General features: G+C 62.1%; 1 protein-coding gene across 2 annotated transcripts; it reads right to left on the bottom strand.

The window, feature by feature from the left end:
• Positions 1–1713: 1713 nt before the first annotated feature.
• Klhl26 (kelch like family member 26) lies at positions 1714–23404 on the bottom strand. 2 transcript variants are annotated; one of them, XM_074053605.1, is made up of 3 exons: positions 23295–23404; positions 5475–5657; positions 1714–3447 (listed from the first exon to the last, which is right to left on the bottom strand). In XM_074053605.1, the coding sequence occupies exons 1-3, from the start codon at positions 23375–23377 to the stop codon at positions 1827–1829; spliced, it is 1887 nt and encodes a 628-aa protein (XP_073909706.1). In that variant the 5' UTR covers positions 23378–23404; the 3' UTR covers positions 1714–1826. The 2 variants fall into 2 exon arrangements, with proteins under 2 accessions (XP_073909706.1, XP_073909707.1); XM_074053606.1 differs by having other exon boundaries at positions 1714–3411.
• Positions 23405–25576: the final 2172 nt, after the last annotated feature.

Raw genomic sequence — 25576 nt, 5'->3', positions numbered from 1 at the left:
CCGGGTCCCGGGTCCCGCGGGCGGGCGCCGAGGCCGCGCGGCCGTGGCTGTGACCGTGACCGCGGCCGCAGGTGGGCGCGTGTGCGAGTGGGGCGAGCGCCCCCGCCCCGCCCGTCTCCCAGGGACCGGCCGCTGTGCACAGAGGGAAGCAGCAAGCCAGTTTGTGCTAAATTAAAAACAGCTTTTCCGTGTTTCAAGTTTACAATACGAAAAATCATTTTCCCTTCTTCCGGGGCTGGGGCCCAGCACATTCCGCGCCCCCCGCCCGCCCCCTGCCAGCGCTCGCTCACGGGGGACAAGATGTCCCGAGGTGTGAGCTGACGGGAGACTTGCAGCTGGCACGGCCGCTCCTGCGCAGGGGCTGCCGCAGGGGCCCAGATCAGGGCTGTCCCTCCCCGGGGCAGCGGGGGTCCCCCCAGGTCACGCCCCGGCCACAGCCTCTTGCCTTTTCTTCAATAGGCGCAAAATGCTTCACTTCAGCGCTGTGCCCTGCCACCTCCTCACCCCACAGCCCTGCACCCAGTCTGGTCTGCTGCGAGGTCAGCCATGGGGGAGGCGGTGACCCGGGCTTCCCACTGAACCTGCCTGAGTCCCCGTCCCCGTCCCCGTCCCTGGGGATCTGGCTTGGCCTCCTCACCTGCCCTCCGGTCCTGGGATTGAGGACCCCTGGGGGATGGGGTCGAGCCCCCGAGTCACTCCTGTCCCTCTGGGAGGCCCTGCCTGGCCTAATTGTGTCCACAGCGCCAGTGTGGCAGTCCCTGCAGGTATTTCCACTGCCCCTGTGTCCAGAGGCCAAGCCTGCTCGTTCCCAGCTCCTCCACAAGAGGAAATGGCTGGGTAGGGCCAGGACCCAGACGCAGGGCCCAAGATGACCCACAACCGTCCAGGCCTAGGCCATCCAGGCACAGTGCCTGTCACCCCATGTCACCCCCGTGACACCTTTATTCAGTAAAGGGAGGTGTTCGGAGATGAGGTCAGAGAAGACCGGTGGTGGCAGGTCCCCTGTTAGCAGCAGGAGAGACTTAAAGTTGCCATGGAGTGTGACCCTCACGTAGAAGAAGGTTTAAAAAGAGAAAAAATGAAAAAAAAAAACCCAGGAGCAAAAACAAAACTAAAAGGGCTCCGAGGTGAAGGCGTCAAAACAAATCAGGTGGAGGGAGACTCTGTGAACCTTTGGAGTGCATGGCCTCTCCCGGTGGCCCCTGCTGTCCCCGTGGATGGCTCAGGCCAGGGGTGGGCAGGCAGCGGTTGGGTGGAGGGCAGGCAGGTAAAGTCCACCTTGGGCCTGCGAGGTCTGATGTGGGTGTCCTCACCCGGGTGCTCCCCTGGCCCACAGTGTCTCGGCCTGTCCTCCTTAGGCCACATGACACTAGCCCCTGGGGATGGCCCTGGGAGCCGGTTGTGTTTCCTCCCAAAAGGAGGTGCCGGCCTCTCAGGCGGGAGCCATAGTCATGGAGGGCAGGGCAGCCTGCAGGCCGGCCGTCCTGGCCGCCAGTCACCCCAGCTGGTCGCTCTGCCACCTATCCTTGCCCCAGACACAAGGGAGCTGGAAGGGACCCGGGGCCCAGGTTAACGGGCTCACATGAGAACATCTCAGGCACGGCCAGGCTGGGGTGCGCAAACTGAGGCAGAGCCCGCAAGTGTCGCGCTGAGGAGACCCTGCGCCCCAGCCAGCCAGGCGTGCAGCGGCCAGCTGCGGGCTCCCGGGCTGAGCCCTCGGAAGCGTCCAGAGTCAGCGTCTGCGTGAGGCGAGGCGAGGTGAGGCGGGGCAGGGCCGGGGGACCCCGCGCTGGGGCTTGCGGCAGGGGCGCACGGACTAACTGACGCTACCTCCTGGGCCCGGCGGCGCGGGGCAGCAGGACGGGGGCGCAGGCGACGCCCGCGAAGGACTCGGGGAAGTGCAGGTCCCGCTCCCACTCGTCGGTCTCGGTGTTGTACACCTGCACGAGCCCCGTGACGTTGTTGAGGCGCCAGTTGTAGCCCCCCACGATGTAAATCTTGCCCTGCAGCAGGCAGCAGCCGGCCTCCGACTGGCCGGCGCGCATGGGCGCCACGCTGGTCCACTGGTCGGCCTCGGGCACGTAGTACTCCACGGCCAGCACGTCGAAGCAGCGGTCCACGTGGTCCATGCGGCCGCCCAGCGCGTAGACGCGGCCGCCGGCGCCCACCATGGCGTGCAGCACGCGGGGCTCGCTCATGGGGGCCTTGAACTCCCACTGGTCGGCCGCCGGGTCGTAGCACAGCAGCGCCTTCTTGTCGTCGGCCGAGACGCCGTAGCCCCCCGAGATGTAGAGGCGGCCCCCCGCCGCGGCGCCCGCGTGGCCCCAGGTGCGGCGCTTGAGCGAGCACGCGTAGTCCCAGGCGTCGCGCCGCGGGCAGTAGCGCTCCACCGAGGCCAGGCTGCCCGCGCGGTTGCGGCCGCCCGTGGCGTACACCAGACCGCCCAGCGCCGTCAGCTGGAACTGGATGCGGCTCTCCTGCATGGCCTGCAGGCGCAGCCAGCGGTTCAGGTGCGGGTCGTAGCGGAAGCAGGCATCCACCGCGCCCTCGCCGCTGCGGTACTGCAGCTGCTGGCCGCCGGCCACGTACACGAAGTTGTCCAGCACGGCCACGCAGGCGTGGCTGCAGCCCACCTCCATCTCCGTGAGCTCGCGGAAGTGGCGGGCGCCGGGCTCGGGCAGCTGGAAGACCTTGCTGCTGACAGCGCGGTCGCTGTCGGTGTAGGGCGTGCCGCCGAAGGCCACCAGCGAGGGCGCGTCGCAGCGGAGCGCCGTGCGCGGGGACTGCATCTCGTGCTGGCGGGAGGGCAGCACCTGGTAGCTGAAGGCCTCCAGCAGGTACTGGCGGCACAGCACGTCCTCCACCATGACGTCCAGCGTCTGCACGCTGTCCACCAGCTCGGCGGGCCGCATGAGCGGGAAGCGGATGTGGCACAGCACGTGACTGGCGCGCGGCCGCCGGGCCGGGTCGTGCTGCAGCCAGCGCACGGCCGCGCGGAACAGGTCGATCTCCGCGCAGCTCTGCAGCCGGTTGCTCTGCAGGAAGAAGACCAGGCGCTCGAGCGGCAGGCGCAGGAAGTCCTCCTCCTCCGCGATCTGCAGGAAGTGGCGGAAGGTGAAGGCGTCCACCGACTCCCGCAGCGACGCCAGGCTGAAGGTGGTGGCCATCTGGCCGATGTGCAGGCAGGTCTCCACGCTCATGGCCGCCTTCAGGAAGTCCTCGCACAGCTCCACCAGCGGCAGCACCTGCAGAAACACGGCGGCGCCCAGCACGTCCTGCACGCACTCCAGGTCCAGAGTCACCTCGGCGCTGTAGGCGAAGTCCACGATGTGCCGCAGGCCCCGCGCCGACAGCCCCTGCAGCTCGATGATGTCCTGGCCAGCCTCCCGCATGCCGCCCGTGAACATGGCCCTGAAGGAGGGACACAGGCTGGGAGGGCCGGGCGCACTGCGAGGGAGGAAGGGGAGGGAACAGGCACCCACGTGTCTCCCCACCCGCACTGGAGCTGGTGACGGGTCCTGAAGCTCTCAGCCTCTGAAGCAGTGGCCACTTCAGTGTCCCCCCCCCACTGTGACAAGCTAGCAGCCCAAGGCTGGGATCAGGGTGGCTGTGTGGACACTGTACCTCTAGTCCAGCTGGGCCCCAAACCCTTGGGGACTCAGTCCTCATCTGTCCCCTGCCAGGTGGGGCTCCCTTGCAACCATCACATTAGGACAGGGAGGAAGTGAGGACTGGGAGCAGGGCACCCACAGGACTGTGCTGAGTCCACTGCTGTCCCCACAGGCCCAGGAGGGCAGGGAAGTGCCCCACCCCACACATATCCAGGACAGGCCACTAGCAGAGTCCCAGCCCATGGGGACCCAGTGGAGGATGACGGCTCTGTTCCCAGGTGGCGCTGCTATGGGGGGCAGAGGCAGTGCGAGAGCTGGTGAGGGAGGTGGACCTGGGCACCAGGCCATGGGGCATCCCAGGCCTGGCCCCCACCAGGCAGGGGGAGAGAGAACTGGTGACCTCTCAGAGGCCACAGAGGTTTCCTCATGGCTGGCAACATTCCACACTGACCACCACTGCTGCCCGTGCACCCTCCTGGTGGTGGCTGAGGTGGTGGGCACATCCCTTGTCCATTTGCCCAGCAGATGCCTGGGCACCAGCGTCACACCTCACATGGGTCAGGCCAGGCCACTGAGGACAGACGTGGGGTGCCATCAAGGGGCCTCTCACCAGCTTCCCGGGCCTCCCAGGGTCCCTGCACTGCCAACTCCAGCCCTGCCCTGCCTGTCCCCTGGAGTCCCCCAGCCCTGGCATAGTGAGGAAGACAGAGTCAGTGGGTGACGGCAGAAGCTTTGCCTTTTAAGGCTTCGTGGCTGCGGGGCCAGCACAGGAACTGTGAAGGGCACCATGGCTGGGCCAAGTCCCCCCCAAGAACAAAAATAGCTGAGGTTCCCCACGACAGCCCCGCCAAGCCCACAGAGCAGGCGCTGGGCCTCAGGGACTAGGAGCACAGCACCCGCCTGGGCCAGGGTGAAGCCGGGAAGTGCCCCAGATGGCCTGGCTCCCTCCAGGAGTCACAGCCTGGTAGGAAAGAGGCTCACCTGCTGTCACTGAGGGAAGAGGGAGACCAGCCCCTGCCACCCTGCTCCATGGTCCTCTCTTCCAGCCTGGCCACAGCACAGGGAAAGACGGGCAGGCCAATGTGTTCACCAGGGTCTCCGGCTGGGATGCAACCCAGCCGTCAGGGTCAGCTCTCACCACTCTGCTGTCCTGAGTGTGGGCGCCACAGTGCCAGGGAGCTGGCAGGCCCATTTCACCCTGCTAGATCCAAGGCGCAGACCAGCACCTGGCCTTCAGCAGGTGTCAAATAAAGACTTAGAGTGAAAGCCTGGCCAAGCCCACCAGCATCCCAGGTGGAGGCGGCCAAGCGGGTGGCCAGGTGCCAGTGGCTCACGCCTGTAATCCTAGTTACTCAGGAGGCAGAGATCAGGAAGATCGAGGTTCAAAGGGAGGGAAGGAGGGAGGAAAAAGAAGGTTCTGCCCCAAAAGAGAGAAAGAGAAACCAGCCCCTGTGTAGAATTGGCTTCTCTCTGGAACCACCTGCCTGCTTCCTCATGGAGGCCCCTGGCTGGCGCTGAGATAGTAGGACCCTATTAGAAGGTGCCTACTGGTGCCAGGCACAGTGGCTGACACCTTGATCCCAGCACTCGGGAGGCAGACATTGGGAGGATCACAGTCCCAGGCCAGCCCCAAGCAAAAAGGACAAGACCTTATCCAAAAAAACAACTAAAACAAAAAAGGATGGGGCATGTGGCTGAAGTGGTAGAGCACCTGCCAAGCAAGCACAAGGCCCCAAGTTCAAACCCTGATGGCCATTAAAAAAAAAAAAAAAAAAAAAGAAAGGCACTGCTGTCCCCCTGCCTGCTGTCCACTGGTCCCTGCAAACAGACACCCATCTCTGAGTCCCCAGGGCCAGCACTCACCTGAAGTAGTCGCTGCAGGCCGCCAGGACCACCTTGTGTGCGTGAAAGGCCTCTCTGTTGACAGTGAGGACGACGTCCAGGAGCTGGCCCTGCGCTCGGAGGGTGGCCAGGCCCTGCAGAAGGCTGGTGCTGTGGCCGGGCGCTGAGAAGGTACACTTGAGGGTCCCGTTCTTATCGGCCAGGCTGTGGAAGGCAGAACACGAAAGGCCGCAGGATGTGTGAGTCCCCTGACAGGAGTGTCCAGGACAGGCAAACCCAAGCCACAGGAAGGGAAACGGGGAGTGACCACTCCACAAGGACAGGGTTTACCGTACAAGTGAACACGTCCCGGAACCGGGGACAGCTGGTGGCTGGGAACCTATGAAGAAGTGGGCTTAGGGCTGGGGACGGCTTTCCCAGCGTGGAAGAAAATAAACGACTAAAGTAAAAATCAGACGCGTACAGGGAGCCCACAAGATGGCCCTGCATCCTCTGGGTCCCATGAGCCGGGCCTGGCCCTCTGTGCTCTGCTCACTTTGCGGTACTTTTGCCAAACGGGGGGCAAGTGAAGAGTTCAAGGTCTGCCTGCACCCTCCATCCTCGGAGCACAGCACGAGGAGACCCCAGGGCTCCAGTCAACACCCGCCGCACAGGGCCATGGCCCCTCCCCAGCTCGCTCTCTCCCCCAGGGCCTCTGATCCTCTGGGACTTGCCCTCCCATTCCTGGGACCGGCGCCGGGCGCACAGGGCCAGGAATGCAGGCGCAGGTCTTTCCAAGGACATGGGGCAGGGGGAGAGGAGAGGCTCCCTGGCCTCACTGTCCTCCAGCCAGGATGACACCAACCACTGTGATCCCAGCACTGGGACAGCTGACATAGGAGGCTCGCAAGTTCCAAGCAGCCTGGGCTGTACATTGAGACCCTGCCTCAAAAAAGTCTAAAAAGAGCAGGCACACAGCTGGCGCTCACTCAAGGTGGCTGTGAGCTCCAGGCCCCTGGCCTCTTGCAGGCTGCCCACCTCAAACCCTTCCGGAGACCCTTGGGAAAGGTGGGCAGGGGGCTGCAGAGCCAGGCAAGATGCCCTGTTCCTGCCTTGCCTCCGAGGGGCTCTACTGCAGGTGACAGGGGACCCAGTGTGGGGGCCATTCTGTGGGGCACACACCTGCACTGGGCGGGAAGCCACTGAGTCTCAAGGGAGAAGGGAGCACACAAGACTTGAGCTCAAGGCCACGGCCACCAGGCTGTGACAATGCTGAGTGCTGGCTGCCAGGGTGCAGGAAGGCAAGGGAGCCAGTGGATCCAAGGTCCTGGCTTATCCCAATGCCTCTCCCTGCCAGGTGGAGGGGACACCCACCTCAGTGACTCCCCCTCAGCGACTCCCCATCTCCTGCCCAGGCTGCAAGTGCCAAGAAGGGGTTCGGAGACTGTAACCAGAATGTCATGGATCGTGGGCACACTCACAGGGCTGCCTCCTCTGCACAGCCCCCCGGGCCTCCAGCACAGCAGCTCCAGGGACCCAGTCATGCTGCCCTTCCATTCCACCCTCTGCCAGTCCTGCAGGCTGTCTCACAGGGGCCGGGACACTGGATGTGACAGAGGGGACCCTGGCCTCAGGGACTGGTGATGGTTAAAGCAGCCAGCAGCAGCTGCGGGTATGGCTGCAGTTGGGATCCTGCTATTGGATGGTTAGTGTCTGAAGGACAGGGACAGGAAAGAGGCACCCCACCATCTCCCACCACACTTAGACAGTGAAACTATGGGGTGAAGACCAAGCCCCTTTCTGAGGACTGGCTGCCTCCCAGTGACCCACCCATAAGCCACATCCACCCCCTTGGGACCCGAGCTGTGCCAGGGTGCAGACCCCAGGCCTGCCTCCTCCAGGCCTGGCCTCCACTGTCAGGCTGCCCTGTGCCCTCCTGCACGGCCTCTGCCTGGCCTCTGGTCTCCATGTTTCTGAGCAGCAAAGACATCAGTAGGGGTGGCCCCAGACCCATGGCCAGCTCAAACACCCCATGGCGCTGCGAGCAGCGAGCAGGCACCTCCGGGACCTCCCTCCCAGGATGGGGGAGAACACTGCTTCAAATTGCATGTGAATTTGTTGTTGGTGACATGGCTAAAATGCAGGTGCAGGCTCAGCCCCACTCTGCAGGGAACTGGGGTGCATTCGCCAGAGTCACCCAAACCCAAAGCCTGGGCGACAGGGGGCTGCAACGACAGCCGAGAGACTGCTGCTCCAGGAAGCTGCCTGGCTGCACCTGGCCTTGGCTGTTCAGGCCCTCCCTGCTGCACTGCAGGCCTCCCTGCCGCTCCCCGGCACTCTGGCTCTCAGTTCTCCCAGCTGTCAACGGGGCCGTGGACGTCACGGGGGCCTCCATTCCCCTCCAGGAAACCGGGACTACAGGTCACCAACCTCCCCAACATCATTTTGGGCCAGGAGCTGGGGAGGCCCGGCAGGGTTCAACACCCCAACACTGCCCCCACCCACGGCCATGTGCCCTCTCCATGTGGCTGAAGGCCAGGCTTCGGACACTTGAAGCTTGGAGCCACCACAGAGCTCCACACCCGATGGACACCAGTGAGCCCCACGTGCCTTTCCATGGACACCTGGCCTCAGAGGTGTGCCCAGGCCCAGCGAGCCCGCGCCATGTTGCTTTGTCTAGTGGTTTTCCCTCAGAGCTTGGAGACTTGGGGTTGTGTGAGGGACACCGTACAGTCCTCTGCACCCTGGGAGCGGGTGTTTGCACGCGTTTTCACCAGATTTCCTGCCAGGGGCAACTTTACCGTGGTGCTCAGTCCTCACGCACACAGCGCTGCGCTCTTCCATATGTATGGAGCTCTGAGAACTCCACTGAAAGCCGGGCCCCCGTGAGAGGCCGCAGGAGGAGGAGCCCAGGGAGGTGCGCAGGGCAGGTCACACGTCAGCAGGGCCGGCCGGCGTCCGGCAGACGGTGCTCACATGTGCTCTGGTGGGAATGAGAGCAGGACAAACCCCAGGAAGGTCGCCTGGTGACGTGGACCCCCAGTGCCCATGAGGGACTGCTTCCAGGCCGCCCACAGATAGAAAACCCCAGCGCTTCAGACGCAGCATGTGCACAGACCCCGCGCACACCTCCCTGGGTGCTTGCGCTCCTTGTGCTGCGTAAGTGGTCGCCAGTGCTGCTTGAGGAGAAAGCGGCAGGGCCTGCTCAGCGCACACACAGTTGCAACTGGAGTCCCTCTGCCATGGTTTGCGGGCCAGAGCCGCACACCGAGGGTGGGGCGGGCAGTGAGGGACGAGCCTGGGCCTCTGCGGCGTGGGAGTCACAGCCTCAGATGGACAGAGGAGGTGGCCCAAGGCCGTGGGGGTGAAGGCACAGATGGTGCACACAGCAGGCTGCCCCCTTGCTCAGAGTGCCGGTCACATGTCCGCCTGTGCAGAGAGAACACTCGGGGACTGAAAAGTCAGGGAGGAAGGCAAGGGGATGGGTGTCCAGGCGTCCTGTCCTCCTCTGTCACTTTTTGATGATTAAAAGACAGAGACCCAAAGAGTTCCCCCAAGGACAGGTCCCTGGCTTCCCAGCAAGCCCGGGGACTGCCCGGACCTAGGAACACAGGGATGGCCCAGGTGGCCAGCTGGGCCTCTTGAAGGAGACGCTGGGCCCAGGCTGGGGTCTCTGCAGCTCGGCCTCTGGTTGCTGGGCACTTGGGGGCTACTCGGACACTGGGTGGGATTTGCAAAGTGGGGCCAAGGGGGTCCTGCCTGTCAAGGCTGTACGAGGGTAAGGCACGTGGGTGCAGAGACATGGGGCTGAGATGGAGAGGCTGGCTATGACGGTGTGGCCACCAGCGGGGACAAGTGTGCTGTCGGAATTCAAATGTTCCATCCGGGGCTAGGACACCCCCGGCTCAGAAAATGGGGCCAGGACCCTCCCATTGCCTGACCTTCAGGACAAGGGAGGAGGCAGCCTTGTCCTTCCGTCCTCCCTGTCCTCCTCATGTCCCGCCAGTGGGTGTGACCCCATGGCTGCCTCTTCCTTCCATCCCACAGACAAGACAAGTGTCCCTGACACCCACACCCAGCAGGCTGTGCTGGGAGCTCGGGGAGAGGAGGCTCCAGGCACAGCCCTGTGAAGGACGGAGCGCGGGGCCTGGCCGGTGGAGGTGGGCAGGAGGAGGAGGCGGAAGAGGCGATGACTAAGGTCCTCGGGCCAGCCGGCATCAACGGGAAGGGCCCAACTGTTACTCAGCCCACTCTCAGACAGGGGGCGGCCGCACGGTGGGGCCACAGGCCCCCAGGAAGGCGGAGGCCGTCCTGAGCCAGCGCGAGGCTCCAGACGGCCACTCGAGTCACGGTCACCCGCACGTGAGTCATCAGAGCCAGTGCGTCAGCAGCCCGGTCAGGACGTCTCTGGAGGTCACTCACCACCCGCCCTGGCTGCACCCTCGGCCTGGATCTGGCCTCTGAGTGGCCACACGCCCCCGCCTCAGGCCTGGCCTGGCCATCCTGATGAGCCCCTGCCATGTGTCCCCAGCACTGTCACCGTGCACCCTGTGCGGACAGCCAGGCCTGCCTGGGGTGGCTGGGCACTGGGTCGGGAAGCGTGGCCCCGTTATCGGCCCGGGGCCGCCCAGGGCTGCCCTGCCGTGGACGCCCTCCTCAGGGAGCTTCCCTCCTCCCAGAAGTGCACCATGGAGCCCCTGAGTCCTGTCCTGGGCACCGAGAGCACCCCTAGTGGGACGGGCCCCAGGAGGCTCGGAGCCACACTCACCATGGCCAGGTGCCTGGCCAGCAGCTGGAGCCTGGGGACAGATGGGGGGCAAGCACCTGCGTGGCGGGCGCCCCTGACCCCCAGCTGCTGGCCTTGGGGCATGGTTGGCTTCCCAAGCCAACAGGAGACCCAAAGCCCAGAGCTGTTCTTTCCTTTGGAATGTCAAAAAAAAAAAAAAAAAAAAAAAACAAGCATGCAAGAAGGATCTCATGGAAACATTTCTTTGGGGTTTTGTAAAGTCCGTTCCCACCCCCACACGGAGCCGGCCGCGGACCACGCTGCTGCGCGCACACACTGTTCTGACGCGCAGCCCGCGGCCTCCAGCCCGGCGCTTCCACTTTCCAAGCCAAGCTCGGTTTTATTGCCATGTGGTTCCACAGCTCTGCAGCAGCACAGCTGGTTGGCCTGCACCCCAGCCATGGATGCCGCCACGCCCAGGGTCCCTGGAGGGGGAAGATGCGCGCTGGAGGGGATGGGCGAACGTCAGCGTGACCCAGGGGCCTCTGCCCACGCCACCCTGCCCGCCAGCCTCAGGCCTGCAGCGGGAACACCTCCAAGACCATCCTCGGGGCCTTGCCGGACACCAGGAACAGAGGACAGATGGACCAGAGGGAGGGCAATAGGGACCCAGAGCAACAGGGGAGACAGAGGCACAGAGAAAGGGGACAGGGACCCAGACGGACAGAGAGACAGGGCAGATGGAGACCAGAGAAAGGAAGGAGGAGCAGGAGACAGTCTCAGAGAGAAAGACAGAGAGACAGAGACAGACAAAGGCCCAAAGAGAGAGGCCTGGAGCGGGAGAGACATGGAGAGGCAGGGCTGAAGGGACAGGCAGGGGTGAGGCAGAGCCTCAGAGAGGGGAGCCTTGTGCTCTCAGGCTGTCACACACACCCACCATGTCACTCTGCCCCCTTCCTGGAACCTTCTCTCCTGCCAGGCCCGCAGGTAGGGCAGGTGCCAGGCTTCCAGAGCCCACAACCCCAGACGCCCAGGAGGTGCATCCGATGAGGGATGCCCTCCCAGGTGGGGAAAGCGAGGCCCAGGGCAGCCCCACAGCTACAGACGGCCAAGGCCCTGGTGACTCCAGGGCGTGAGCCTCCGGGGCTGTTGCCATGGTGACCACAGCGGGTCACATCTCTGGGTGCTGTGCTGGTCCATAGGATGGAGTCTGGGCTCTGCCCCATGCTCCCCAGGGCTGCCTGGTGTCCCGTGTGCTGCCCTGCCTCTGCACCCCACTTTCTGGGCTAGGCCCTGCTGATGGGGGAATTCTTCCAAGGTGCCCGCTGGGTTCTGGTTCCTGGGGCCCTAGGAGCACAGGAAAGAGCAGGGCTTTTGGACCCATGAGCAGAGGGCCCAGGTCCCCCCAGCAGCATGTCCAAGCAGGCCAGGACCCCAAGCTGCTAGCAGAGGTGTGGGGAAGAGGACAGAGACTCAGAAGGAGAGGGAGCTCAGGCGCTGAGCACTTGCCTAGCATGCACAGGCCCTGGGCTCATCCCCAGCTCTTCCCCCAGTCCTGCCAGCTGGCCTGTGCCTCCGTCGCTTAGAGCAGCCCCAGTGGCCAGCCCGTGTGTGCGGATGCACCTGGGGGCCTGCGTATGTGTGGGAGGGCAGGCAACCTGGGAGCCGCTCGGGAAGCCCATGTCGCCCACACCTCGCCCAACCCCATTGGCCTAACGGACTTGCCAGGCAGTCACCTCTGAGCATTGTCCCTGACTCCAGTGAACTGTGCCCACCAAAAGGGACAGGAAGTGACCACACAACCTGCGGGCACCCAGGTCATCAGCTCCACTGCACCCCAAGAGACAGTGGGGAAGCTGAGGCCCAGCCAGGGCAGGGTGGGGGCACTTTGCCAGGTCCCCAAGTGCAGGTGCAGGGACATATCCACAGGCCAGCGGCCCTGCCGGTCCCCAGTCACACGCTGATGCGGGCAAGCCTCCTTCCCCAAGTCTCACTGGGGAAGGGTGAGGAGGGGACAGTTGAGGAGCACTGGTTTGCAAGCTGGGGTCCCAGGAGGGGGACCTGGAGAAGGAATGAGGCAGGAGGCTGGACAAGACCACCCCACGCCTGTGCCTCATGGGCCCTTGATGAGCCTGGGGTCACCAAGACTGTGCCATAATGTCCTGTCCCCACCCAGCCTCTCACAAACAGACATGGGAGCCCAGGGCCCCAGTCAGTGGACAGGAGAATCTGCAGGCAGTGCCCCCAACCCCAGACTTGCCCACTTCGGCCACTGTCAAAGCCAGCAGGAGGGAGATGCTGCCACACAGAAAGAGGCCCCAGAAGAAAACAAGGTGCCCACACCCCAACTCTCTGACCAGAGTCAAACTCTCTCTGTCCATAGCTCCGTCCATCCTGGCTCCCAGCCAGACCACAATGTCACACCCCCCTGAACACCCCATGGCAGGCACGGTGGCCACACCTATGGTCCCAGCACTCAGGAGGCTGAAGTAGGAAGACACCAAGTCCCAGGCCAGCCTAGGCTACACAGCCAGATCCTGCCTCAAGAAGTCAAAACAGAAAAACAAACACTCCTGCCAACCAAATGATATCCCACAAGGGAGCAGTACTCCAACCAAGTGATGCCCACCCACCAAGTGGCACACACCTTACAGAGCTGTTATCTGGAACAGTGCAGACCTGGCACCAGCTTAAGGTCACCTACCTTGAGAGGGGGGCTCCACTGTAACCCATTTACAGATGGGAAATTTGAGGCACAAAGAGGTTCAGACACTTGCCCAGGACCACACAGTGACTGAGAGGCAAGACACCACCAGGCCACTTGGAGGCCACTGTCCTCAGCCAGCACACAGGTGCCCTCCACCTCCCCATAGCCCAGGTGGGAGGCCCAGGACCACCACTGACATGCAGCTGGGGAGACTGAGGCACAAGTCAAAAGGAGGAGTGGCACTGAAGAGCAGGAAGGGCAGGACAGGATGTAGACAGATCCCACAGGGCTGCAGCATCCTACAGCAAGGGAACCCCATGAAGACAAGGAGTGAGTGGGAAGAACCCAAGGACACTGCTCACTGCTGCCCTGCCTCTGATCCCTGCCCAGCTCTGTCCTGGTGCCCAGCACATGGTAGAAGCTCAGCCATGCTGGTCATCTGGAGAATGGGCAGAAGGGCAGGAGGATGGGTGGGTGGGTGGGTGGATGGGTGGATGAGTAGGTGGGTGGATGGGTGGATGGGTGGATGGATGGGTGGATGGGTGGGTGGATGGGTGGATGAGTAGGTGGGTGGATGGGTGGGTGGGTGGATGGGTAGGTGGGTGGATGGATGGGTGGATGGGTAGATGGATGGGTGGATGGATGGATGGGTGGATGGATGGATGGGTGGATGGGTGGATGGGTGGATGGGTGGGTGGATGGATGGGTGGATGGGTGGGTGGATGGGTGGATGAGTAGGTGGGTGGATGGGTGGATGGATGGGTGGATGGGTGGATGGGTGGATGGGTGGGTGGATGGATGGATGGGTGGATGGATGGATGGGTGGATGGATGGGTGGATGGGTGGATGGGTGGATGGATGGGTGGATGGGTGGATGGGTGGGTGGATGGATGGATGGGTGGATGGATGGATGGGTGGATGGGTGGATGGGTGGATGGATGGGTAGATGGATGGATGGATGGGTGGATGGGTGGATGGGTGGGTGGATGGGTGGATGGGTGGATGGGTGGATGGATGGATGGATGGGTGGATGGGTGGGTGGATGGGTGGATGAGTAGGTGGGTGGATGGGTGGATGGGTGGATGGGTAGGTGGGTGGATGGATGGGTGGATGGGTAGATGGATGGGTGGATGGATGGATGGGTGGATGGATGGATGGGTGGATGGGTGGATGGGTGGATGGATGGGTGGATGGATGGATGGATGGGTGGATGGATGGATGGGTGGATGGGTGGATGGGTGGATGGATGGGTGGATGGGTGGATGGATGGGTGGATGGATGGATGGGTGGATGGATGGATGGGTGGATGGGTGGATGGGTGGATGGATGGGTGGATGGGTGGATGGGTAGGTGGATGGGTGGATGGGTGGGTGGATGGATGGATGGATGGATGGATGGATGGGTAGATGGGTGGGTGGATGGATGGATGGGTGGATGGGTGAATGGGTGGGTGGGTGGGTGGGTGGATGGGTGGATGGGTGGATGGGTAGGTGGATGGGTGGATGGGTAGGTGGATGGATGGATGGATGGATGGGTAGATGGGTGGGTGGATGGATTGGTGGATGGGTGGATGGGTAGATGGGTGGATGGGTGGATGGGTGGGTGGATGGATGGGTGGATGCGTGGATGGATGGGTGGATGGGTGGATGGGTGGATGGGTGGATGGATGGATGGATGGATGGGTGGATGGGTGGGTGGATGGATGGATGGATGGATGGATGGGTGGGTGGATGGATGGATGGATGGGTAGATGGGTGGATGGATGGGTGGGTGGATGGGTGGATGGATGGATGGATGATGGATGGATGGATGGATGGATGGATGAGTGGATGGGTGGATGGATGGATGGATGGATGGTTGGATGGGTGGGTGGATGGGTGGATGGATGGATAAGCGGGTAGATGGGTGCATGGGTGTGGGTGGACAGGTGGGTGGGGGTGAATGGAAGTATGAGTGGACAGGCAGGTAGACAGATGAGAGTGAATGCCCTGCTCAATGCCAACACCTCAGCCACAGTGGTGGGAATCACGTAAACTCCATACCTAGGCTGAAAAAGGAGGCCCTGACCTCAATGGTTGGTCCAGGAGGGAGTGTGGCCCACCTGTTCCAATTAGTCTTCTCTGGGACTTTTGTTGGAGCCACCAAATGGAGACTTGCCTCCCCTTGGGGTGCAATACAGGGCCACCTTTCCATCAGGTGGGCAGTGGCATGGAGGCCAGAAGACAGTTGTAAACAGGAGTCACAGGTTCTGAGGGATGCTTCCAGTCCTGAACCCCAATGCACATAAAACTGGAACTCTCCTAGGTTGTTTCTATGACCTTTGAAGGGTCTTTGTGACAGGGTCTTGCTCTGTGGGCCAAGCTGCCCTTGAACTGGCAATCCTGCCTGTGCCTGTGGAGTCCGGGTGGCAGGCATGGCTGCCTGCCTGGACCTTGGTTTTGGCTAAGGCTTTATTGGTTTTCTGGCTCTTCCACCTGAGGGGCCTTCGGTGACAGAAGGCTTGCAGACATGGCTCTGCAAACACTGCTGTGGATGACACCACACAGCTGCACCACTCCCACCCTGCACACAAGCTGCCTTTGGGGCCAGGGAAGGCAACCACACTTAGGGCAAAGTCGAGGATGAGTGGGTAACAGCTGTCCCCAGCCTGAGCCCCACTTGTCTGAGAGGAGACAGCTGCTGTGTTCTGCTCTGCCCACCGCAACTGCCCCCAAAAGGTCAGAGCCGCAGCCGCCTGCAGTGGGCAGGTGTGAGAGTTGAGTATAAATGCTAACACGTGCGGGCGTGGCCACTGCCATCAGCCCAGCAAGGACACCACCTGTCACCTGCACAGGTGACTCGGGAGTGTAAGCACTCCCACTGCCCCACCTCACAAGATAGAAGGTCACGTGGACTGAACCATGACAGAGGGACAACAAGGTGGGCTAGGACTGGGCAGGCCACTGGCAGGCCATAGTACATCATGAATTACAGCCCAGGAGCCCTTCACAGAGGAAGAGAGTGGCTGGGGCTGATGTGGACAGAGGGACAGCCCGGGGGCCTGTCACCTCACAGCCCCCTCCGCCCGCCTGCTCTGGGCTCGGTCATGGATTTCTGCCTTCACAGACGGCCTCAAATTCCCACGTCCCGTGGAGAGAGCTCTCCGGATATCCAGCCCAGGCCGTTCCGCCCGATTCCCGGCTCTGACCCCTGTGGGATTTCACGGCTGTGGTGTGAGAAATCATCCTCGCCTCGGTCCTCGGGTGACCCCCTCCAGGCCTTTAAAGAGCGCACGGGTCCAGCCCCCGGGGCCGCGCGTGTTCAATTCCGGAAGCCCCTGCCCGCGCAGGAAGGGTCTGTCGCGCCCAGGGGTGCCGGTCACTTCCTCCCGGATGGCAGCATCTGCAGTGTGCACCATGGGGGGCGTGCGGGGCGCGGCGGTCAGGAGCGGGGGCTGCTCGGTGAGGGGTCTGACGCCGGGCTGGCCACGCACCAAGCTCGCTGCTCTGCAGGCAGCAGTGGAAGCCAGGCCAGTGCTGTGGAGGCTGCGTCCTCGCGGGAGGGTGGAGGGGAGAGGAGGGGACGGAGGCCGGGGTTAACAAGTGTTAAGAGAGCTCGTTCGCACAGCTGCGGTGCAAGCAGCTACCAGAGCAGGGCGGGGACCCAGCGGCCCCCACTTCCTCCAGGCAGCTGGACAGACTGGCGCGGGCTCCCTGCACACGCAGTGCTGCACCTCTCCGGGGCTGCCTTCCCGGCCAAGGCCAGCGTCTGCAGTGTCCCTTGACCCTGCACGTTAAATAGGGGGGAAGGAGGGGAGCAGGGTCTGCACTCCGAGCACCCACCCCTGCCAACTGCTGTGCTGTGTCAGGGGTGACAATCTTGCCTCGAGGAGCATATGTCCTTGGGGATGCAGGACCTCCAGCACACAGAATGTGCCTGATGACAGGCGGGATGGGACAGACACAGGTGGGAGGACATTGGCCAGCCCCTGAGGAGGCAATACTGGGCTGTGCGGGCCACTGCAGCCGGGGGCTGTGCACCCTCAGGTCTGGCTGCGGAAGCTCAAGCCACATTCTGCTCTGAGCCCCGGGCAGGTGTCAGCCAGCGTCCTTAATGTGATATTTAAGGAGGGTCCTGCAGGCTGAAGCCAGGGAACAGAGGCTCAGGGCAGGACGAAGAGGAAGAGGTCTGCTGGTGGCCCTGACCCTCTCTCAGGAGGAGGGACAGTCTCAGCACGGGGACTGAAGGCTTTAAGTCCCACGGTCCTCAGGACTGTGGGGCCCGTTGGTCCAAGCTCAGAGCAAGGAGCAGCCCAAAGGGCTTTTCTGAAACAGAGGCAGGGCTGTAAGCACCAGAGGCCACATGACGGCCACGTGATGGGTGACATGCCCGTAACAAGCACAGGGACAATGACACTGCCAGGAGGCGGAGAAGTGTCCTTTGAAGCCCAGCCCCAGGCGCATCCAGCATCACCCACCCGTCCCTCCAGGCCCCTGGCTGCAGAGCTGAACTGTTTGCATCTGAGCCCTCTGCCCCCCAGCCTGCTGCCAAGTCTGACGTGTCCTTAAGCCAGCAGGACAACTGTGAGTTCCAGGCCAGACTCAGATACATAAATAAATAAAGTATTCCTTAAAACCAAGGAAGAAGGCTGGGGTGCAGCTCAGTGGCAGCCCTTGCCCAGCCTGTGAGAGGCAAGGGCAAGGGAGGAGACCCCGGTATGAAGTGGGGGTGACCTGGGCACAGTCACCATGGGTGGCGGCATGGCCTGGGCTCACCATGGCTGGCATGGCTAGGGGTATTAAAAGCCTTCCTGTGCTAGGGTCAGAGCAATGAGTGGCCCCCCACACCCCACGGGTGCAGAGCAGGCTACATCCTCAGCTCCGCTGACCCCTCTGTACAGCAGACTAGTGACCGTGACATGGAGGCTTCGCCTCGCTTCAGCCCAGTGCTGCTTCTGGCTCTCCCGGAACCAGGGACGCCTGACAGCAGCCTCACAGCCAGAACTGCTCTGTCCCTGCTGTTAAGGCCACTGAGCCTCCACGTGCTCCACTGTCGCACTGCCCCAGCCCTCACGGCCACTAAGTCCAGATGCCGCCATCCCCCCACTGCTCAGGCTGTGTGACGCACTGGCAGCGGGCCGGCACTGGCACCCCATGACCTCCTTATAGGGGCAGCATCACCACCGTGGAGCAACGTCACCACCTGGGGGCCTGGGCCCACCACCCAGATGAGGAGGCCTGCTGTGGACAGGGAGCCCAATGCTGGAGGGCAGCTGTGTCCAGGTCTCCAAGGAGCCAGAGTCGGCCTTTCCTCCCTCAGGAAGGAGAATAAAGCCTTTCTTGGGCGGCCCATGAGGCTGCAGTCCTGAGGCCTCGGGCTGTGTGGGGCCCACCAAGGTCCCAGTCGGGAAAGCCTATTGAGGGCAGGTGCAGAGCCAGGCTGCTGTGTGACCCCCTCCCATGGAAACACCTGCCGGGCAGACCGCCCCAACCAGTGTGCGTCAGCAGTACCGGGTCCAGGCGCCTTGGGGAGACGGCCAGGCCAAGGAGGGATGCCAGAAGCCCAGTGGCCAAGAGCCCACAGGGCTAGAAGGCTCTGGAAGTGCATGGCCGTGGAATTCTAGCTGGGGAGGTTTGGCCCCCGGACGACCCCTCCATTGCTGCACGCCAGTGGCCAAACCTAAGCCCTGTAGGAGCCAGGGAGCCAGGCCCCAAGGAGCAGGCCGGACGAGGCACAGAACAAGCGTGTTTCCTGCAGCTGAGCCGCTGCCAGCACTGCTCCCCTCGCCAGCCCAGCCCAGGTGGCCACAGGGCCCATCATCCCCGAGGCCACTAGGGAGGAAAAGGACACTGTGCTTGCTCTCCCCCTCACTCGCTCGTAATCACAGACAAGTTGGAACAAACAAGTTACGTAAGGCGAGGGGCGCTGTACCTCCCGCACTTGCTTCAGCTGTACCGGGCAGGGCCAGCGCAGACAGGGACCGCCCCCACCCTGGCCAAACGACAGGCTCTGGTGGGAAGAGGCAGGCGCTGCAGACAGGGCTGGCTCCCCTGTCCTTGGCAGCCTCAGGTCTCCCCAGAAAGGAGACTTCCCACCTGCGATTCCACACACCTCAGAGGACCAGATGTCACCCATGCTCCAGGCACAGACATCACCCCAGGGACGTGACCTGGAAGGGCCGTCCACAAACGGACTCACCAAACACTGCAAGGTGGCGAGGGCAACACAGACACCGCACACCCTAGTGACCCAAGTCCACCACGCTCACCAGCAGGGAGCACAGGTGTGTTCCCCGCCTGAGTCACAATGGCCGAGCGGAGGAGCCAGGCTCCACGTCCACGCTAGGGCCCCTGTGGCAGAGTCGGGGCAGGGTGTCTGAGAGACGCTAACGTTGTTCTTGTTCTCTGGAGAGAGAGGTTACACGGCACGGACCCGGCTCCTCCCTCCCAGGCCTGTCCCCGAGTGGAAGCCACACGGGGTCCTCGCTGGAGCACGCAGAGGCCAGCGCCTGTGCCCGGCTTCCACAGCTGTGCACGAGTCACCTCTCTTTATAAGACGCCAGGCTCGGGGACCCGCTTTCCCTCTCTTTCCCTGGTGCTGGCTGTCGAGCGGGCCTGCCACTGAGTGCACTCCAGCCTGGGCAGTCCTTCCCCACAGCCGCTAAGATTCCCGGAGAGGAAGGGTGCACGGCACGCGCTCTGTGCTCACAGTGCAGGATCATACGGCCCCACAAGACGATGGGTGCCCATCCCTGTAAGAAGGCGGAGGCACCGAGTGAAAGGCACCAGAATGCTGAACGCACGTTTGGGTGACCCCAGTGCCAGGAGACACCCAGGACAGGGAAGTTCACAGACCCAGGGACTGGGCCAATGGCTACCAGGGGCTGGGGAATGGGCAGGGCCTGCTCACATACATAGGGCCTTCTTTAATTTAATTACTTAATGTAATGTTTTGACACAGGGTGTCACTATGTAGCCCAGGCTGACCTGGAACTCGAGATCCTCCCGCCTCTACCTCCCCAGTAGCTGGGATTATAGCAGTGTGCCACCATGCCCAGCTAGGGACTCCTTTCAGAGTGATGAGAGCATCTTAGAACTAGTCAGATGACAGTAGGCAAGTCAGTAAACCCACCAAATGCCACTGAACCGTCCACGTGGAACGAGTGGGTTTTATCTCATATAAATTTTACTTCAAGCTGGGCGCCAGTGGTTCACACCTGCAATCCTAGCTATTTGGGAGACTAAGATTGGGAGGATCAAAGACCCCCATCTCCAAAATAAGCACAGCAAAATGTACCCGGGGTGTGGCTTAACCAGTAGGGCACCTGCTTTGCAAGTGTGCAACTCCGAGTTCAAAACCCACTCCCACAGATAAATGAAGAAATAACTTCAGGAAGGTGAGCAGGAAAAGAGTGCTGTGGGGGCTGCTTGAGCTCAGGTGGTCAGGCAGGAGGCTCTGAGGGTCCAGGACCCTGGAGTGGGGAAGGTAGAGGTGAGAGGATGGAGGGGTCCATGCACCAGTCACTGCTGTGCAAGGCCAAAAAAATGCAGGAGGGAGCCATAGTGCTACAAAGAGCGCTACCCCTCATGGGGACCTCTGCATGAAGATGGTGTGGTAATGTCCCCAAAGCCTGCTCCTCCTGTCCCAAAACCCTGGCTCCCTCCGTATAGCACCCGAGGGGTCTGCCCTTCTTCCTGCACAGGGCCCCCACCCCCAAAGAGCCTCCCTTTTGGTAGAGTTTAAATATGACACCAAAAGCATGACCCAGACTGGGTGTGGAACCTCTGGTCCTGGTGATTCCAGAGGCTGAGGAATAGGACTGCTTGAGTCCAGGAGTTCAAGACCAGACTGGACAAAATGAGAGATACTCCATCTTGAAAACAAAATACAAGCGAAAGGGCTGGGGTGTGCTCAGTGGCGGAGCACTTGGTAGCACGCATGGGGCCGTGGGTTCCAACACCAGCACCACAAAAGGAAAAATAAAGAAAAACGAAAGGCACCAGGGACTGGTGGCTCACACCTGTAATCTCAACTACTTGGGAGGCTGAGATTGGGAGGATTGCAGTTCAAGGCCAGCCCAGGCAAAAAGTTCAAGAGACCCCATCTCCAAAATAACCAGAGCAAAATGAACTGGAGGTGTGGCTCAAGTGGTAGAGCGCCTGCCTTGCAACCTGGAAGCCCTGAATTCAAACCCCATTGCTGCCAAAACCAAACCAAAACAAAAAGACATATCCTGATGTTTTCAGGAGCTTTATTTGCAATTGTGAAAATGGAAACAACCCAGCCCTGCACCAGCCCTAAATGAGCAGTGTCCATCCCCAGCACTGCGACAGCAACACGGGAAGGGCTGCAGCATGGATGAGGCCCTCACGTGCACAGTCCCAGGCTGGGGCAGCTCAGTGGAAAAGCACCTGACAGCCTGTGCGAAAGCCGGCACTCCACCCCCAGCACTGCACGTTCTCTGATACCATTCATAAGATATTCGACATCCCCAGATAACGCAAAGCCACCAAGGGCGAAGAAAGATGACAATGCCCCTGGCTGAAGGCGGGAGCCATGCGGTCCTGGGGACTTTCTAGGGGCACAGAAGCCCTCTAAGAACCTACAGTGGCTGGGGTGTAGCTCACTGGTAGAGCGCTTGTCTAGCACAGGTGAGGTCCTGGGCCCCGTACCCAGCCGTAAATAGTGAAGGAATGAATAAACAAAGAAATAACCAGATCGTGGTAATGAATACACAACTCGGTAGATGTATTAAAACTCGATGACAGAGCCAAGTGCAGGGCTGCATGTCTATAATCCCAACTACTCAAGAAGCAGAAATAAGAGGACCATGGTCCAGGCCAGCCTGGCGAGAAACACAAGACTCTACCCTAAAAATAACTAAAGGAGAAAGCGCTTTAAGGGGGAGGTAGGGCTCAAGTGGTAAACCACCTCCTAGCAAGGCCCTGAGTTCAAACCCTGACGCAGTCAAATTGAGGGGAAAACACAAAACAAAGTTCAAAGCTAGGTTGGGTTATTACAGCAAGACCCTGTCACCACAAACAAATGAATAAATAGACCTATAAGGTGTATAATTAATTACAGCTCAATAAGATCATTTTGTTTGTTTTTAAAAGCAGCCAGGGCTGGGATGGTCTTGGTATAGAGTGCTTGTATGCTTAGCACCGCAAGACCCTGGGTCAATCTGTCACCACACAAAAACAACAGCCCTTGTCCCACGGTCCCCCGTGGCACCCCAGGGCCCAAGGCAGGGCCCTGGGGCTGGCTGTCCCTTGTCTGTCCCTTACTTGCCTGGTCACCAAGTCCTGCCATTCTACGCCCTGCATGTCTCCCCAGAGCCTGTGACATCTGCTCACTCCCTTCTACAGGCCACCAGCTTCGCCCCATCCCACTGCACCCCAGAGGGCCGATCACTACTCTGGCACAGATGTCCCTGGCTCCCATGCATCTAAGTGTCATGGTGCCACTCAGCTGTGGACATTCTTGGCCAGCCCGGTTCCTGCGGGCCTCCCAGTTGCAACTCCCGTCCCCCAGGCCATCAGCTGCCTAGAGCCCTCAACGAGGACCTCCAGGGCACACGACCCCAGACCCACTCCATCAGTTATCTGATTGCAGTGCTGAAATTCCTGGCACTCTTAAACTCACCTGGGAAGAACCTAAATTCCGTCATTGGCCACCAAGGATGGCCAGCTGTCCTGGGGCTGGGGTAGAGGGTCTGGGTCACCCTGGTTTTGCCCAATAGGGAAACACAGGAGGTGGCACTCCCACCCTTCAGAGAAGCCAGATCAATGCACCTACAATCTTTGTGCAAATTCGGGGTTCAAGCAACCCATCTCAGGACCGAGGTGAGGGACGGGGCGGGGGATCTGCCCCCTTGTCTGGGTGCAAGACCTGCCATCAAGTCCTTTACCCTGAGGGGAGAGGGAACCCCAAGAATTGACACACTCTGTTTCCTATGACCCTCAGGCTCCCTAAGACCCCCACCCCAGCCCCTCAGGATCCCTGAGCCCCTATGTCCCCCCAGATTGCTCCCTGCCCATTGGGACTCTCAGGCCCCTTCTGTCTCCCCTTTCAGGTTCCCCAAGACCCCCGAGGCTCCTGTCAGGTCCTGGGGCTCACCTTTCCCAGGACCCTCTGCACCCCAAGACCACCCTTAACCACCCGGGGGTCCTTCAGCAAGCCTGGGTCTCAGCCTTCTCTCTAGGGCCCCCCCCAAGCCTGCTTGGACGCCCTCAAGCCCCCGCTGCGACCCTCGCTGCCCACCCCCAGGTCCCTCGGCACCCCCATGTCACCATCATGGTCGGGGCGCCTCGGTCTCCCTTCAGACACCTGCAGGTCCCGGGGAGCCCCTCCGAGATCCTGGGGTGCAGGACCCGACGAACCCGAAAGGCCGCAGTCGCTGCGAAAGGCCCCGGGACAGGTGCGGCCCACCCCGCAGGCAGGGACTCACCTGTTCGGGCGCTCTGGGCCCGGGCCCGCGCCGAAGCCGCCGCCGCCACCAGAACCGCCACCGCTGCCGCCGGACTCCGCCATCTTCCCGCCGCCGCCGCCGCCGCCGCCGCCGCCGCGCGTTCGAGTGACGGGGGCGGCGCGCGTCGACCCGGGAGCCTGAGCCGCGGGGCGCGGGGCGGGGCCAGCAGCGGAGGGGCGGGGGTTGGAAGGGGCGGGGTTTTGAGCCTGGTCGGCAAAGGGGGCGGGGCCTTGGTGAAGGGAGGGACTTTCTAAGTGGAGACGCTGGGCCTCGGAGAGGGATTGGGGCGGGGCCAGAGAGCGAGGGGCGGGACCTGGCTCGAGAAGAGGGCGTGTCTTAGTTGTGAGGGCGTGGTAGGGGGAACTGGGCGGGGCCAGGACCAAGTTTTAGGGTTTCGGATGGAGCCTTAGGGATGAAGAACTGAGCTGGACTTGAATGTGGGGGTGGGTCCAAGCGGAGAGGGGGCGGAGTCATCTGAGGGGCGGGGCCAGGGCCTAGTCAGCAGAGGGGGCGGGGCCGGCATTGAAGGGCGGGACTTTCTGAGTGCAGAGGCGGGGCCTTGGTGAGAGATTGGGGAGGGGCCAGAGAGCGAGGGGCGGGATCTGGCTCGAGAAGGGGGCGTGTTTTGCTGTGAGGGCGTGGTCTGATAAGTGGGCGGGATCAAGACAAAGTGTCAAGGATTGGGGCGGGGCCCTAGTTATGAAGGGCGGAGCTGGACCTGAATGGGGTGCGTCCAAGCAGAAAGGGGGCGGGGTCCCTGAGGGGCGGGGCTTGAGCCTGTTCCGTGAGGGGGCGTGGCCAGCGGTGAAGGGCGGGACCTTCTGGGCAGAGAGGCGTGACCGTGGAGAAACATTGGGGCGGGACCAGGGAGCGAGGGGCGTGGCTTGACACAAGAAGGGGCGTGCCTTGTGTATGTGGGCGTGATCGGAGACTGGGCGGGGCCAGAATGAAGTGTTCCGGTTAAGGGCGGGGCCATAGGAATGAAAGGCAGAGCTGGACCTGAAGGGTCCACAAGGGGCGGGGCCTAGTGAGTGGCGGGGCTGTCAGCCTACCATGATGAAGGGAGGGGCCAGCTCTGTGGGCCAAAGGCAAAGCTGGGTGCCGGTGTGGGGCAGGTCCAGGCCAGGGAAGGGCGTGGCCTGGTGATAAGTGAGTCCGGATACGGGAGGGGCGTGGCTTGAGGAGTGGGCGGGGCAGTGCGAGGTGTGGGCATGGCTGGTGTGGGCTGACCAGGTGAGACATGGAGGACAGAGGTTGAGGACAGCCCTGGGGGTGCAGCAGGAAGGAACATCGGGCTGGCGATGGTCCCCAAACTTCACCCTTCGGGGGGCCCAAACCCCGCCCCCAGGCCTCCCTGGGGTTCCCTGGCACTCATTCTCCACCCAGGCCTCACACTTCCAACCCCTACAGAACCCCAACTCTGCCCCGACCTGCCCACAACCTCCACCCCATCACCTGGCCTCAGATGAGGGAGGGACCTTCCTTCACCATCCGCTCACCCTTCTTCCTTACGCCCAGATCCCAGGTTATCTCAGATCCCACCTCAGCCCCCCAAATCCCCGACCCCAACCCTTCACACCCACCCCTACACTCCCTGATCCATTGCACCAGGCCCAGCCCCCAGGACCCGCAAACTCCAGCCCCCCATGTAACCCAAATGACAGAACCCACCCTGCTGCAGCCTCTAGGGGGTTGGGGGCGTCCAGACCCGGCTGGGAGCCCTCTCCGAGGGCGGTGCTGACAGAAGGAGGTGGACTTGGGGCTGGAGACCCCAGAGGAGGGACAAGGGCCACCTCCACTTAGGATCAGACCCCACGGATCCACTTCCGCAGCGGTGTGGGTACAACGGCGGTTGCTCAGACATTCTGCAAAATGCCCAGGAGAAGATTCTGTGCAAATCAGCAGCTCCCAGGAGCTGAAGGGCCCCGCAGACGCCGCCGTGAATGTGGAACGCACCCAAGCGCGAGCTGGGTTGTCTTTCTGCAGAGCCTTTGTTTGTTCGAGATGAGCCACAGGCCACATGGCAGACACCCAGGCTTCCACGCCCGCCACACAGACAGGCCAAGTGGCTGGCGTCCATATGCATGCACGTATCAGCAGACACAGATTTGACCCACGTGTCAGACACACAGCCACAGCCACAGAGCAGCCAGAAGAGGTTCGCTGGGCTCCCGACCGTGTGCACTGCAGATCCAAGACCATGGGGACACAGGACAGCCCGTGCAAAGGTCCTGAGGCAGGGAAAATGTGCAGGAGCATTG

Source organism: Castor canadensis, chromosome 14 (assembly GCF_047511655.1).
Source record: "Castor canadensis chromosome 14, mCasCan1.hap1v2, whole genome shotgun sequence".
In the NCBI taxonomy this organism is placed as follows: domain Eukaryota; kingdom Metazoa; phylum Chordata; class Mammalia; order Rodentia; family Castoridae; genus Castor; species Castor canadensis.
The sequence above is the reverse complement of the archived record's forward strand: the minus strand, read 5'-3'. Positions and strand labels throughout refer to the sequence as shown.